The 14,587-nt window shown below is 37.7% G+C and overlaps 1 protein-coding gene across 50 annotated transcripts in view; it reads right to left on the bottom strand.

Annotated features, from left to right (window-relative positions):
- LOC105429033 (uncharacterized) overlaps window positions 1–14,587 on the bottom strand; it is a 222,470-nt gene that overhangs the window by 203,160 nt on the left and 4,723 nt on the right. For 49 of the 50 annotated variants that reach the window (XR_016141305.1, XM_025218733.2, XM_025218732.2 and 46 more), the window contains exon 6: window positions 12,578–12,718. Coding sequence is in view for 49 of the 50 variants with exons in the window: in XM_025218733.2 (XP_025074518.1) it covers window positions 12,578–12,718 (141 nt within the window). In the remaining variant the exon portion in view is untranslated. Of the gene's footprint in view, window positions 1–12,577; window positions 12,719–13,062; window positions 14,200–14,587 lie in introns of those variants that run through there. The other variant, XM_011641723.3, reaches the window with a different exon arrangement.

Genomic DNA, 14,587 nt, shown 5'->3' with positions numbered 1-14,587 from the left:
CTGCTAATAACAATTTGCATCGAAAAACTTCAATAATTATAAATTCAAAACAATTTAAAAACTGACTTTGATAAATTCGTTGAATTAACAAAATTAATTTAATTCAAATAAATTAAAATAAGATGTTCCCAATTAAAGATATGAAAGATGCAAATCTCGAAAAACTACTATATTGAACGTAGCAGCAATATTTCACGAGTCGCGAGCCAAGTCGATAAAATCACAAATTTATAAATCAATGAACATATTCGATACTAGATAACTTCTTAAAATGCAAATGATAACCGCAAAATCAAGTTGAGCTCCAAGCAATTAATCAAAATTAAATCAGGAATAAAATGTTTGATAAAAAAAATCTCACAAATTTTATAAACTTGAAGCTCAACGTGAAATTCGGTTAACTTATTTCGATTTCTATCGAGTAACGCGACTATGCATCTACGCCCATGGAAAGTAGATAATAATCGATTACTCGAAGAAAACGCAAATTATAATTATAAACGTTTTGAACATAAATGTATCTTAATTGTAGTTACCTAGTGCGAGAACGCAGACGTTGGAGCGACTCGAATGAAGTGAATTCTAAAGAATCCATTACTTGGCATCGCGACATGATTCTCTTCTTCGTGGACGTGTACTTCGAAGTGCTAAGAGAGAAATAGAAGTCACGCGAGAGGGGAAAAAAAAAAAGATTCGACTATGACGAATCGACATGCTACGGCTGCTAATGTCGCCGGTGCCTCAACTGCCATCGCTGCTGTTGACCCTCGTTTTCGTATTCCCTCGGGAAACTCTCTGGCATGGAGACGTGACGGCCTGAATGCGACACCTTGACAAGCCTTCCTCTGGTGTATGGCGTCAGATGATGGCCCGTCCTCTTCTGGTGCACCCGCATTATGTCCATCCTGGTGAAGCGCCGTCGACAAGTCCCGCAGGCAAACTGCTTCTCCACCCCGCATTCGTAACGCCGATGCCTAGCCAGGGAGTACTGGACCGAATAACGTCGGTCACAGCGTGAGCAACGATACCCGAGAACCGATTCTGAAACACCGTGGAGACCCTCGCAGCTATCACGCAAGCATACAACCGGAAAACTGTGCTTCCGTTTTGTCGAGTCCCTTCCTTGACGTGAAACGCGAGGGGATGGTTGAATTGGAATTAGTAGCGATCAGTTCTGTCCTGTCCGTCCCGTCAAGTCGTCTCGATAGCTGACCGTCGCGAGAATTGGAAATCCAAAAAGATAAACTGATAAAACTAAAGTTTCAAATAATCGACGAGATAAATGTGAGAAAAAATTTTCTAGAGATGCCTCTTAATTAAACACGTTTCTCGAGAAGCTAAACATTAATATTGAATTTCGATATTGTAAATTCGTTACTGGAAAGATAGTCACCACTCGTGCAATGTATCGTAACACTGGCTAATGATCGCTGCGCAGCAATGATTAGCAGAGAGACAATAATTGCAAAGAAATGATAACAGTCAATCTATACGCACGATCATTATATAAGTCAAGAGTAAGAATTTATACAAAAAAAAAAAAAAAATGTAATATTACTAATTTTCTCACATTTATAATAAATTCGATTTTGTTTTGATTCAAAACCACAGATTGAGATTGCGGAAGTCTTCATGTAGCCAACGCTCCTGTACGAAAGGCATGACTGTGATTTTTTTTTACCATAATCCTATCAATCGATTTCTGTGCTAGTAACCTTCGTGAAATATATAACTAACTTTGAACGTACATCGAGAAACCTTTTTTTTTTTTTAATTATCTGCGACAAGCGAAAAAACTACACACTATAAAAAAATCATTCCGTCCAAGTAACGACAATGTAATTCTCTGTGAAACTGAAAGCTGGAAATTCAGATAGGACTTAAAACCTCTGCGAGACCCGCAACAAGAATTTATAAAACCTATCTAAAAATTTCAGTTTATATAGGAAAATAATTCAAATCTTCAATAAAAATAAACATATGAAGTTGTCATTTCATTTTTTTCGAGAATTTAAATTGTTTTCCCTCTGTTATATCACAGAAATTACACTTATATTATTCACGTGATATTCTAGACCCATTTAGCTCGCGATTTTTCATTTCAGATTTCTGTTAAAACTATTTTCAATCAATATTATCTTAATTAATCTCATAAAATTTATGTCAACGAAGTCATTCAGTATTTGCGAGGAGCGACACAATACAGTCGCGCGAATTTTACTAAATTTTGCGTCACTGCTCGTAGAATATCCGAATGCTCTTAGAGATCAACATTCATCACGCGTAAATATTTTAAGTAATTCCATTAGCTTTAACAAAAATCTGAAAGCCCAATTTATTGTAATCATTATTAAACAGAATTTCGGAAAACGATTCGTTCTGTGCATATAATTCAATGGATTATTCAACGGCTACGCGAAACGTGGCGATGAGGCTCCCTATAACCGTGTAAACAAACTCTACTAAAAGTCTTTCCTTCGATGCAAGAATAATTGATAGATCGTTCGTAATCTGAGATACTAGAATCAAATCGATTCAAGAGTTCCAGCTTGCAATAATCTCGCAACCTGATTACTTTTACACGAAATTCTGAAAGCTTCTATTCTTTATCCTTTCCTTTTAAACCGAAACCATTTAATCTAAAACATTCACACTAAAAGATCCATTCGATTCACAAACACAGTTAACAAATTGATGCACTGAGACAATGGAATCCATTTGTTTTAATGCAGCATATGCGACGAGCTGAAAACTTGAAGAAATAGGAAGATGGAAAAAAAAGGAGAGGAGATATAACAATGTCTTCGATTTGCTTTCATTCGGCGAGCATTGCGCCACTTTCTTACAAAAATAGCGCAATTCTCGCAGAATGAATTTATGGGAATCGAAATTTACCGAAGGATCCTATTAGAGAATACAATCCTTGAGTGAACCACGAGTTGAGAATTGTGAAAACTGTTCAATCTTTACCATCTGACAAACGTCATTGCTTATCAGTGTATATAATGAAATCTGTTTTATATATGTACATACATAACATATATACATATATACATATATAAATTTGCACTTAATGTCCATTGATCTCTGAAACGACTGACATATAATATATGCCTGATGAAACTATGAGAGCAAACGAATCAAGAAAAATCGGAGAAATGTGCCAAGAATATATATCTTATGCTTAATATAATAAATAAAAGGCAGCAGAAATAGAAGTTTTTAATTTACAACGATCTGTTTGCAAAAGAAGCATGTAAGACTAAGCTTTTTGATAATTATCAAAATGCCTAGTTAATTAAATTTAAAGAACAAAAATATTCAATATCTATTTCTGCCAAAAGTTTTATTCTGAATATAGATAGCGGAAGAGCATCTTGTGTGCCGATACAACACACAAGACTAAATACTTACGTGTATATTACCTTTTTACCTGTTACCTTTTTACCATAGACATCAGTGTAAGTTCACTACAAAGCGGCGTCACATCCTTACGAATTTGATTGGCAAAACTAGCTCTCAAGAAAGCAAAGTACTTTCTTGAAAGCAGCCTATCGAATCTTCTCTTCAGTATTACAATTCCAAATTATTAATTATTAAAATGCCCATAAAAGTAAATAGTAGTAATTTTATCATTTAACAATATGGAAATCTATTGCAGATTTCCATAAAAAAACAAAAACAAAAACAAAAGTCGCGATAAATACATAAGTCACAAAAATATTCCTGAAAGTAAATATAATTGTCATGAAGTTATAATTGTCATGAAGTTAACATTTTTCATTAAAAATAATTATGTAATAAATGTAGAAGACACTCTAAAAATATCTTATTGGATAAAAATCACTCTCTCAGTTTGCTCAGACATACACATATACATACATAATCTTATCAAACGCAGATTACGCTCAAATTTCTTATCATATAAGAAAAATTCTTACATATGTATATATACCATGAAAAACATCTCGATTTCACATGTGAAGTTTGAGAAGATTATAGAAAAAGTGTCTATAAAATCTAATCAAACTTTCTTAAAAGCGAAAATCAATCGATGTAATTCATCAAATATATTAAAATAATTAAGAAAAATCTTTGCCTATTAAAAAAAAAGATTGTGTAAGTCAACACATAAAATGTGATTATAAAATGTGATTATGCCACAATTGCAGCAACTTATAATAATTCTTATAATAGTTTAATTATTGCTTATTACTATAATAGTCTTATACTATATTTATCAGTTACCAATACTATACCATTCATTCAATATACATTACCAATCTGAAGTTATCTTGATCGTCTTCCAAGCTCTCGTTCGAAGGTTTCAAAAGCAAAACCTTCGAGCTCGAACATCCATCTTCATACCTATTTCTTGCGAATGAGAAAATACACATCGCGAACACGAATCCGACTTAAGTCGAAAAAGAAAAAGATATTGCAATAGAAAAGATATAGATAAAAGTAAAAGAGGAAAGAGAAAATATGTCCTTTGTAAAATATAAAAATCTTGTGATCCGAAAATCTCAAATTCAAGATAATCGGAATCTAATTTAGTCAAATTTGATTTTACTGTAGATTTTAAATTTCTGAATCGCAAAATGAGACTCAGAAATTGTTGAGTTTCTTCTCCAATCCTATTTAATCGTCCAGGCATCTGCTTCTTTCTTCTTCGATCTTCATTCTTCTTTCCATAAGGATCACGCTCAACAAAAAATTAAGAAATGCGACAATGCAACACAAATTATCAAATCAAGATGATTAGACATTCTTTAAAGAGTAGAAAGGACAACTCTTCTCTGATGTCTTCAACTTGAACAATGAAAATAATAGCGCATAGTCACACATCTTCAATTTTTTGTGAACGAAAAATGAGAAACGGAAGCACTTTCTGGCACAATGCAGTTTCTCCAAATTTTTTAAAAAACTTCTTTAATAATCCTCGAATATTGTAATCGGACAGATATTTCCAACTCAATATTGAGAAAAATTATCAAGTTTTCTGAAATCTCGGTGAAATGCAGCTGAAAATAATTAGTGAAAAAATTGGAGTAATTCGTGATGTTGCATTTTTATATAGATTTAGCTTCTCGTCGTCGTTACTGAGAATAAAAGAAAAACTTTTCTTTTTATCACGATGAAAAGAATATATCTAAATCGATATAAAATATGCGCTGAAACTTATACAAAAACTTGCTGTTGTATACAATATATATTAAATATTCATTAAACAATATATATTAAACATTTACTAAATATTTAATTTAGCTCTCACTCATTCATACATCTTTTCATCTCTTCACACAAACACGCTACAAAAAGAAACTGAAAAAACAGAAAGTCGCATTGCAAAAGAAAACTCGATTGCGTCGCTTGAGAAATGATTCTAATCGTCTTACCAATGATTAGATTCATTGTCTCGCACGTGTGACTATTTTCATTTGCAATTATAAGCAAACACACTAATCAATACGTTGCACATCATTATGTAAATATAGAGTGCGAGCTGCGTTAAATATACGCATGAAACTCGAGGCATTTATGCATAAACAACGCGTTCACAAGATGAGATTACGTTTTGATGTAACCAGGTTTCCGATATATCTCTATAACTTCTTTATCGCATTACTTTTTTACCTTGACCCAAGTATTACCTTTTTACCTCGTTAAGTGTTCTTACCAACATTTACGTTTTTACCAGTGTCGCTGCCATCTTCGATCTTCTTTCTTGCGAGTAAAAAAAATCGCGAGAGCGCACGAGTTTTGTTCCATGCGAAAAAATCGCTCGAACAAAAGTCAGTCGTGCGCTGCAAAATTGCGAGAGCACGGGAATAAAACGAACGAATATCCAACACATCAAATATCAAAAACGTACACATGAACATCCGAATCGTATTGATTCAGACATTAGCCCGTTTTTGATACTCGAGTATCATGTTAGTCTTTCGTGATCCACTATGATCTTATCTGTAGCATCACCCTTTTGAAATTCTAGCTCGTTGAAGCGAGAATATTCATAAGAATAATCTCCGAATGAGATCATCGAGAATCCAAAAGATTAAATAAAACGCGTCACGTCGCGATAACCGAGTGCCTTCGCAGAAAAAAACACGACGAAAGCACTATTCAACTCTTCATGATCCCGGCAAACATGCAAAAGGCATGCTTGCGGTTTTCTTCTCTCTTCATCGGATTTCTTTCTTCATGGATCCCGAAGAAGCTCTGTGCGCCGCTCCAATCGAGAAATCGCTCGATCGTAGCCGCTCGGCGAACTTCTCTCGGCGTTCTCATCTTCATCTCGGTCCCGAGCTCTTCCTCATCATCATCATCGTTGCCTAGACACTTGGGGCGGGTCAAAGAACACAGAGAGAGGGGATAGATACAAAGAAAAATTGTGACATGGCATGGTACAACACAACATAACGAGAATCGAGTAACGAGTAAGTACAATACCATGAACAATAATGACAACGATGTAAATATGTTTTATACGTAATCATTATAAATATATTATGTATATATATATAGCGATATATATATCAAGTAGAAAAATATTATATAAATAATGTTAAACATATTATATATACGAAGTATATATAAGTGTAATATATATATATATATACTATATGGAGTCCTTTCTTTCGAACGCTCATATGTATACATACATACGTGACGTATGTACGCATGCACATATGAGAGAACCATAATAAGATATATATGTAAATCGGGTTAATTAAATAGTTCATGTTTTATGCGTTACGAACAAAGAAGCAAGTTATGTACACGTGGGTTAGTAAAAAAAAAAAAAAAGAATTTGTCGAACGTGTGCGAGCGCGAGCGCATTGCGGCAGATCCCTCAGCTATCGATACTACGCTACGTGTATTCGTACAGATGATCAATCTCCCTCAACTACCACCACCATGCACACGTCGTTACGGGACACATCCGGCCGCGTATGCCGAACGTCGCCACGCTCGCACACCTCCGTAAAGTTAAAGGTGTAATAGTTACACTACCGTAGGAAGCGTGGCATGCAAAAGACGAAATTACGCCAAAAAAAAATATATATATGTAAATATATATATATATATATATATATATATATATATAATGGCACAAATGGGTTAAAAACTATCGAGTGTACGCATACACGGAATGGACAAAGAAAAAAATTTTATATATATATGAATATATAATATATATAAATTGTTCACACATCGTTATATCGTACTGCATGTACTTGGTGCGCGCGCGCGCTTGCGCGGCCAAGATCTTGATGTGGAACGTGCTTTTTTTGTTCGTTTCTGACCGCGTCTTGTATAGAGAGCCGCAACCCAACGTATCTTGATATTGCATATGTACGAACGTACGCGATGCGTGAGAGGGACACCGTAAGACGCGCCGATGGACCTCGCCGATCCCTCTCCGGGGAAGACGAGATCAATCGGATCGCGGAGGGGAGAGGGGCGGATTTCCGGCCGGCCGGTTTCGCGACTTACGACCAGCCATCAAGAGATTGTATGAGAAGCGCGCGTTTCGAGATGAGTGAGAAAAGAGGTGGAGAGACAGACAAGACAAATGTGGGACAGAGGAAGAAAAGGCAGGCAGAAACGCGAGGGTGATCGAGTTCCCCCTCTGCCGCGCATCATCGAGCGTGCACAATAGGGAGAGAGAAAGAGAAAGAGAGAGAGAGAGAGAGGAAAGAGGAAAATGCGGGTCATCCTTCCCCGGGCGGATCACGGTATAAAGAGCAGAGAGAATTTCTACTGAGAATCCGCGCACGGCTGGCCATAACGTCGACGCACCCGGCGTTCCGATCCGCGGATCAACGAGGACACAGGATGTATCATGTATCTCTCACGCGATTCCCGAGCAAGCTCCTTGCTCGACTCGACTTTTGTGCATGATTTAGCACACGCGTTCTCGTTACGCGTATCATGTATACCGGTTCCTTTTCGCACCAACAAAAAAAACACGTCACGGCTACAATGGGCTGATTTTTTGTACTCTTTTTTTTTTTTTTTATTATTATCTGGGATCTGAGGGTGACTCTCGTCCCGGATTGGCAGAGGTAAACGCGATCGTTTCACTGTTGCCAGAAGAAGCGGCCGCCGGCGACCATCCATGAGGAATAATAAGCAAGGGAAATCTTCGGAGACCGGTTCCTCGGACAGGCGTGCGTGCGCGTTTACCTTTACCTTTTATCTTGTCGCCGGGAACGCTTTCCGTGTTTCCACGACAGAAATTCACGAAAGAAGAAAAAAAGAACTACACGCTGCGAACAACGTGGCGCAACTCCGGCCCTAATATCGCGAACTCGGCATTTCGTCACGAACGAACGAATGAAAACTAAGGAAGACCAACAAACGTGCGTGAAGATGTACGAAATGCAAGAAGCGATAACCAAAAGGTGTACGAGAGAGCTTTTAAAGTTGAAATTTCAAAAATAAAAAAAAAAACAAAGAAACGCGAGTCTTCCGCGAGACCTAGAAAGAACGAGACCGACCGCGATTGATTCGAAGTATTCTTAAATAGGACTCTCTTCTTTTCTTCGAACGATACGAAAACTAGATTCAAGGCAACAAGTCTCTGACGGTGAAAAAAAACGACCTTCGCTATCAATGCGAGCATCTGTCCAATGTATCTTTTTTTCAAATATATCACGACTCGACACACTGACTTGCACGTAAAAAGGCCGAAAAAAAAAAAAAAAAAAAAAAAAAAAAAAAAAAAAAAAAAAAAAAAGCGGCAGAACGCATTCCCGTCTCTGCCATGAGCCAAGAAAAAGAGAGCTGCTCGCGATTCCACGGGCACCTGGCGCATAAAGAAATCGCGAAAGGAGTCACCGTCGAGTATCACGTCAGAAACCGCGCGATCGCGAGTTTGAAATCTCGAGATTCAGCAACGCTAGCATTGACAGAGAGGCCGTTCCTCTCTCTCCGAAATTACCTTGCCTCCCACGTTGGATCACCTCGTCAGGGCGATCAGTACGCTAAAAAATTTCTTAAAAAAAAAAAAAAAAAAAAAAAAAAAAAAAAAAAAAAAAAAAAAAAATCCGATCGCGCCTGAGAAAAATGTTCCCCCTCCTATCCTAGATACTACTAGCCTGCATACTAGCAATAAAAATTAACTTGCGCTATCTTTCTCTCTCAATGTGTCTCTCGTTCGCAGAAGTGAAACTATTGAACGCTTTCATTTTATATTTTTTGCCCTGAAGAATCGTTATCGTTATCGCATTATAAATTTTATCGTCTGATTCGTAAAGAGATTGCCAATAACAATGCGGATTATTATTTTCAAGACATCGAATTACAGGATGTTCTCCAATCACGAAGGATGCGGTGCCGGTGCAAACGATGCGCACGATTTCCGGCTCAGCCATCTGGGTCGATCGGCATCCGGCATCCGGCTGCATCTGCTGCCTACTGTGCAGCTGTCGCCGATTGGCAGATGCAAGCGAGCCTACAGCTGGTCCCTGTCTTGTCTCAGCGAGAGACTTACATTGCCAAACCGAGGTGAAACTCTACTTTTCTCCTTTACCAGCGAACGAAAAAGAATTCATCCAAACTATTTTTTTCAAACTTTCCCCCTTCCGAGTTTAATTCTTCCGAGTTTTTATTCGTCTATCAAAATGTCGCTCCGAATTTTTATTCGTCTATCAAAATCGCTCCAGTATGAGTAATGGATATTGCCTTATAGCTCGCCTCATATTTATTGTTACTGTCAAATATTGATTCCTATTATCTCGCTGGAAAACTATCGAAATCGATCTTTATTTGCCATTTTATCGTTATGTAGTACGTATTATCGATTTGATACGATTCGACGCGACTTTACGACGGATCTGGGTCATCAGTAAACCACGCCGGATGGTTTTTAATATATTTTCCTCCAGTCTTATCTTCACTAACGCGTTCTGGTTAAACAATCAAGAAATTATCTTTTATATCTAAATTTTTTTCAGACGCCGTGATAAATTTTATCCTAACTATGTTCTCTGTAACATATTAACGATACGATCTTGATTTTTTTCAAGCGCAAGACTTATCATAATAAAAATATTTTTCTCGATTTAACAAACGTCATTAAAAATTCGACGACTTACGTAATCGACATTGCGATGATTACGAGCACATAGAAGAATTATACACGTTCTCCCGTCAATCAACTTTATTTTTCTCGCTCATTTACTTGATTGTCCGTTCCTCTCTCTTTCGAGAGAAATCTTCCCTACCTTGCTTATTCGTTTTGTGGGATCCCAAGGTCAGTGAATGTCTCAAACAGATAGTAAATATATATGCTTGTTACGTTACACAAATATGATTAGATACGTTTCTCCCATACTCGCCATAACTATCTGGCTTGTTAAGAAGTATGTGTGCGTTTTGAAGAAGTTTCATATAGAGATTTAATTTTCAGATATAATTGAATTCGCCTCGTTAAATTCTGGGAACAATAGAAATCGCGATACAAGAACAATAAATCAAACAATGTCAAATTACAACGTGACAAGCTAAAAGAATAGAGAAGACTTAAAAAATTCGATTAAATCCAATAGAAGAAATTTAGGTAATCCTAAATCTTAGCATTGACTTTGCTAGAAGTAGCTCGTCAATGTTCTGAACAAGTTATCAAAACACGCGATAGCGTGTATATATAATCATTAAATGTTGAAGAAAAGAATGATCGACTTTAACATCACGTAGATTCATACGACGTCACTTTAGCATCGAGTATTTGCGCAGACTGCTCAAATGGGCCGATTACTTCAGGCTGAGGATCGGCGTAAAACGATCATAGGTGATCAACGTCACCTATAGTAGTATGTATATATATATATATACATATATATAGTAGCGTCAAATTTCTTGAAAGGCATGTAACGTCGATTGAAGCCAAGGCGAGACGAGAACGTGCTGGCTCACGCTCGCTCGCTCGATCGCGCAAGCCCCGTTATATTCCTGCCTACACTAAGAAGCTCTCACGTTGCTTCAGCTTCAATTTCCCATAGCAACGGCGGGAAACAACGCTACCGGATACGCCCCGAAATTTCCTTCGTTATTTAATCGCTGAGCCACGACTTCCGGCTTCGTGAACGGAATCCGAATATGAAATGACGAGTTATGTTTCATGCAAAGTCCGTGGTTCTGTATCAAAACAAGAGGATATCATCTCATACGAAATAACGGCGTGGCATATTGAAATTCGTACCGTATATTTTATCGTGTGACGCGCGTTATTCGACAATCTCTTGGAAATATATAAACAAACCGGTTTTCTTTTTCTTAAGTGGAGAGATCATTGAGTGAGAGAGAAAGAGAGAGAGAGAGAGAGACATATCTATTCAAATTACTTGTTCTCACACCCACATGTATCGATGATGCGCGATTCCGTATAACTATTCTTCCTAGTTTTAACTATGAATGGCAAGGTATGCGTGATGAACAGCGACTTAATAGAATTGACTTAATAGAAACATGTTTCTAACAAAGATCGTTTAAAAAATTCGATAAGTAATGAAACGTCTACGCTTTTTGTTTAGTTAATTCTAAGATTCTAAACTGTCGATTCTTATCGCCAACTATTTCCGTTATCTCTCTAGTGGTTTCAACGTTATAAATATGTTTGCGCGATAAAATAATAGAAAATTTCATGATCGGAGGAGGGTTTTATCATAATTTACTACTAACTACTGTTATATCATTTTTCTTATAACTATCGTCGAGGAACAAGCTACAGCTAGCTAATAATAGTGCTTTTTTACGGTGCGAAATTAACACGAGATATTGGATCTCGTGTTCTCCCTGGCCGATTGCGGGCTGTCCTCCTCGCGCTGTCGTACTCCTTTCAGAGGAGAGAGAGGCCGCAGCGTCGCGCGTCGCGAGGTTAACGAAGACGAGACGACGATGGAACGATCACCGGTGTAAAAAAAAAAAAAAAAAAAAAAAAAAAAACCGATTACAGAAAACCGATTGATGCGATGGAAAAGACGTGCGCGCGCGTGGCTCGTCTTACGTCAAGTCTCGCGTGTCGCGGCGCTACGCTAAGAAAGGAAAAAGATAGAAAGAGATACACAAAGAACTTAAGAATTTAACGGAAAGCTCTACATGCCCTCTGATAGAAAATAAAAAGCTCTTTCAGAGACCGTGCTACACTTGAACGCACCGGAATCTAGGTTGAACCACGTTATCGACAACGAAAGAAAAATAAGCTCCGCCCCGCCTGCGCAATAGGCACATATAATTACGCGCCACGTACACGTCATCTAACTTCACCATAACTTTTATCAACGTACTTTGCTTGTGAATGAGCCATTGTCGTTTGTCACATTAGGGAAGAGATGCATATCATTTCCATTTTGAAATTTTCCACGTTCCCATTCAAATACAAGTACGCATGTTTCTATTCTATTCGACAAGTCATAAATTTGTTTAAAATTTGCATTTACAGTCATGGAAACGACTCTCGCAATGTGTTAATGTAAAAAACGTTCTCACTTTAATGAGTTGAATCTATTACGAGTGCCTATTGTTACGGGGGCCGGAGACAGATGGAAAATGATGAGGATGAGCCTACCTTGTGAGTCGCGATGAGCCTGTGCGGCCTCCTGAGCTGCTAGAAAAACCTCATCTGTCGTTCCGGCGGCTCCAGCCACAGAGCCCACGACACCCCCCGCATTACTTCGGTCACCGGTAACATGCCATGAACCAAGACCTGCTAAAATAAACCATCGTCCGATAAGTCCTAATGCCGCGTTCACTTTTCGCATATAACGTGCCAATTATATTAAAAAATAGAAAAATACGCCACAATATATTATAGACAAATAAAAAATCGCTTTGGCACATTTTAAATTAATGATTAGATTAAAATTAATTTATGAATTACGGATATCTATTTTTATCCAAAGGTTAATTCTAATCTCAGTTTAACTTATTTTGCATGTTTTAATTCTAAAAATTAGAAAAATATGTAATCAGTAAATTAAAATAAAATTAAAGTTAATCTGTAGGACAATTCTTATTTAAAAATCTGAAATGAGTTACAAATAAATTATCACATTATAGGAATGAAGAGGGAACTTTATTCATAAACTCTTTTAAAGGAGAACAAAAATATTGCACATATGTAAGATCAAGAAATTACGCAGCGAAACACAAGGCTTCACGATCAAAAAGTCGCATGGCATTCCCATATACAGAGTGTGTGGGAGTGCTTAAAATACATTTATATATAATACAATATATCCCTAATCGTCCCTCTATATTCACGATTCGTTACAGTAAGTAATATTTGGCAAGTTACGCGGGATATCATAACATCCGTCCCGCAGATAGTCATACTCGCACATGCTTGCATATATTCGCATACACACAGTCACACCAATTTTTAACAATCTAGCTTAAATAGTCTACACGTAACACTTAAGAAACAGACAAATAATACTGATAGTTTCAGACCATTTAATGTTGGAATATTTTGTACATCGCTCGCCGAACTTCGACTCGCAAATATTTATCAATGAATTATTGTTAAACAACTAGTTCGGAAGTGATTCTTGTTGGAGTTTCGATTCCCAGATGAATTTAACGTCAAAGTGCGAACAGAGGAATGTTCTTTGGCAATGTGCATGTATTCTAAGAATCACGTGTTCGATCTTATAAGTGAATGATCCAAGAATGACGCGAAACTACATAGTGATTGTTAAAGTTAACAACTGTTGGTTGTTGGACTCGATGTTAAAAGAGCGGTGTATGGGACGTTACAATTTTCACATGCGCACTAAGTCTGTCTAGGCTGGTCAGGAGTACTAGAAGGTTGCTGTCTCCATCTCCTCCTGACGACGTTCAACTTTTTCAAATAGAACTGCAGCGTTGAGCGATTAATGCCGTACATCTCGGATGCCTGAGTGGTGCTAACCCCCTGTTGCAATATCGCCTCCAGGGACATTTTAACCGAGTCTAAGCTATACTTTCTGCCCTGCTTGTTTGCCAGTGATTTAAGCAACGCGCCTACGTCAACATCCGGGCGCGGCCGCCTCATGTTTGACACTTTTTTACATTCGAGGAAATGGGAAGCCCATCGGGCGCCGCCACCGCTACCACCACCGCCATCGCCACCGTTACCACGACCGCCACCATCACCATCACCACTACCCAAATTCCCTCTCGACCGAGACCGCGCTCCCGCCCCCCCACCTGCAACGAGGAAACCCAAGCTAGTGTCGGCCAATTTGTTACACGTCCCGTTTTAACAGATAACAAACAAAACAACGAAACGACTTCGCGACACCAAAAACTATTAATTCGTTTAACGTATAAACCCTTCCCATTTACGATCAAGTGAAGAACAAGTTTAAACAATATTTATCGCAACCCGGCAATATCGCAACATCCGTTCAAGAATCACTGTCCAATCGTACAAGACGTCAAGCTCCGCCTCGATCCAAATAAACTTTTTGGATCGAAGATTCGCTACTGTCGTTGTTTCTTTCCAGAGCATATAATTTTTATACAAAACGCAATTATTCGCTATACTCTTCATACTCATACGCGGCACACTGCTTAGCAATGTGAGAGTTCAAAT

Source organism: Pogonomyrmex barbatus, unplaced genomic scaffold, assembly GCF_055798465.1.
Source record: "Pogonomyrmex barbatus isolate J1 unplaced genomic scaffold, ASM5579846v1 scaffold9, whole genome shotgun sequence".
Lineage (NCBI taxonomy): Eukaryota > Metazoa > Arthropoda > Insecta > Hymenoptera > Formicidae > Pogonomyrmex > Pogonomyrmex barbatus.
The sequence above is the reverse complement of the archived record's forward strand: the minus strand, read 5'-3'. Positions and strand labels throughout refer to the sequence as shown.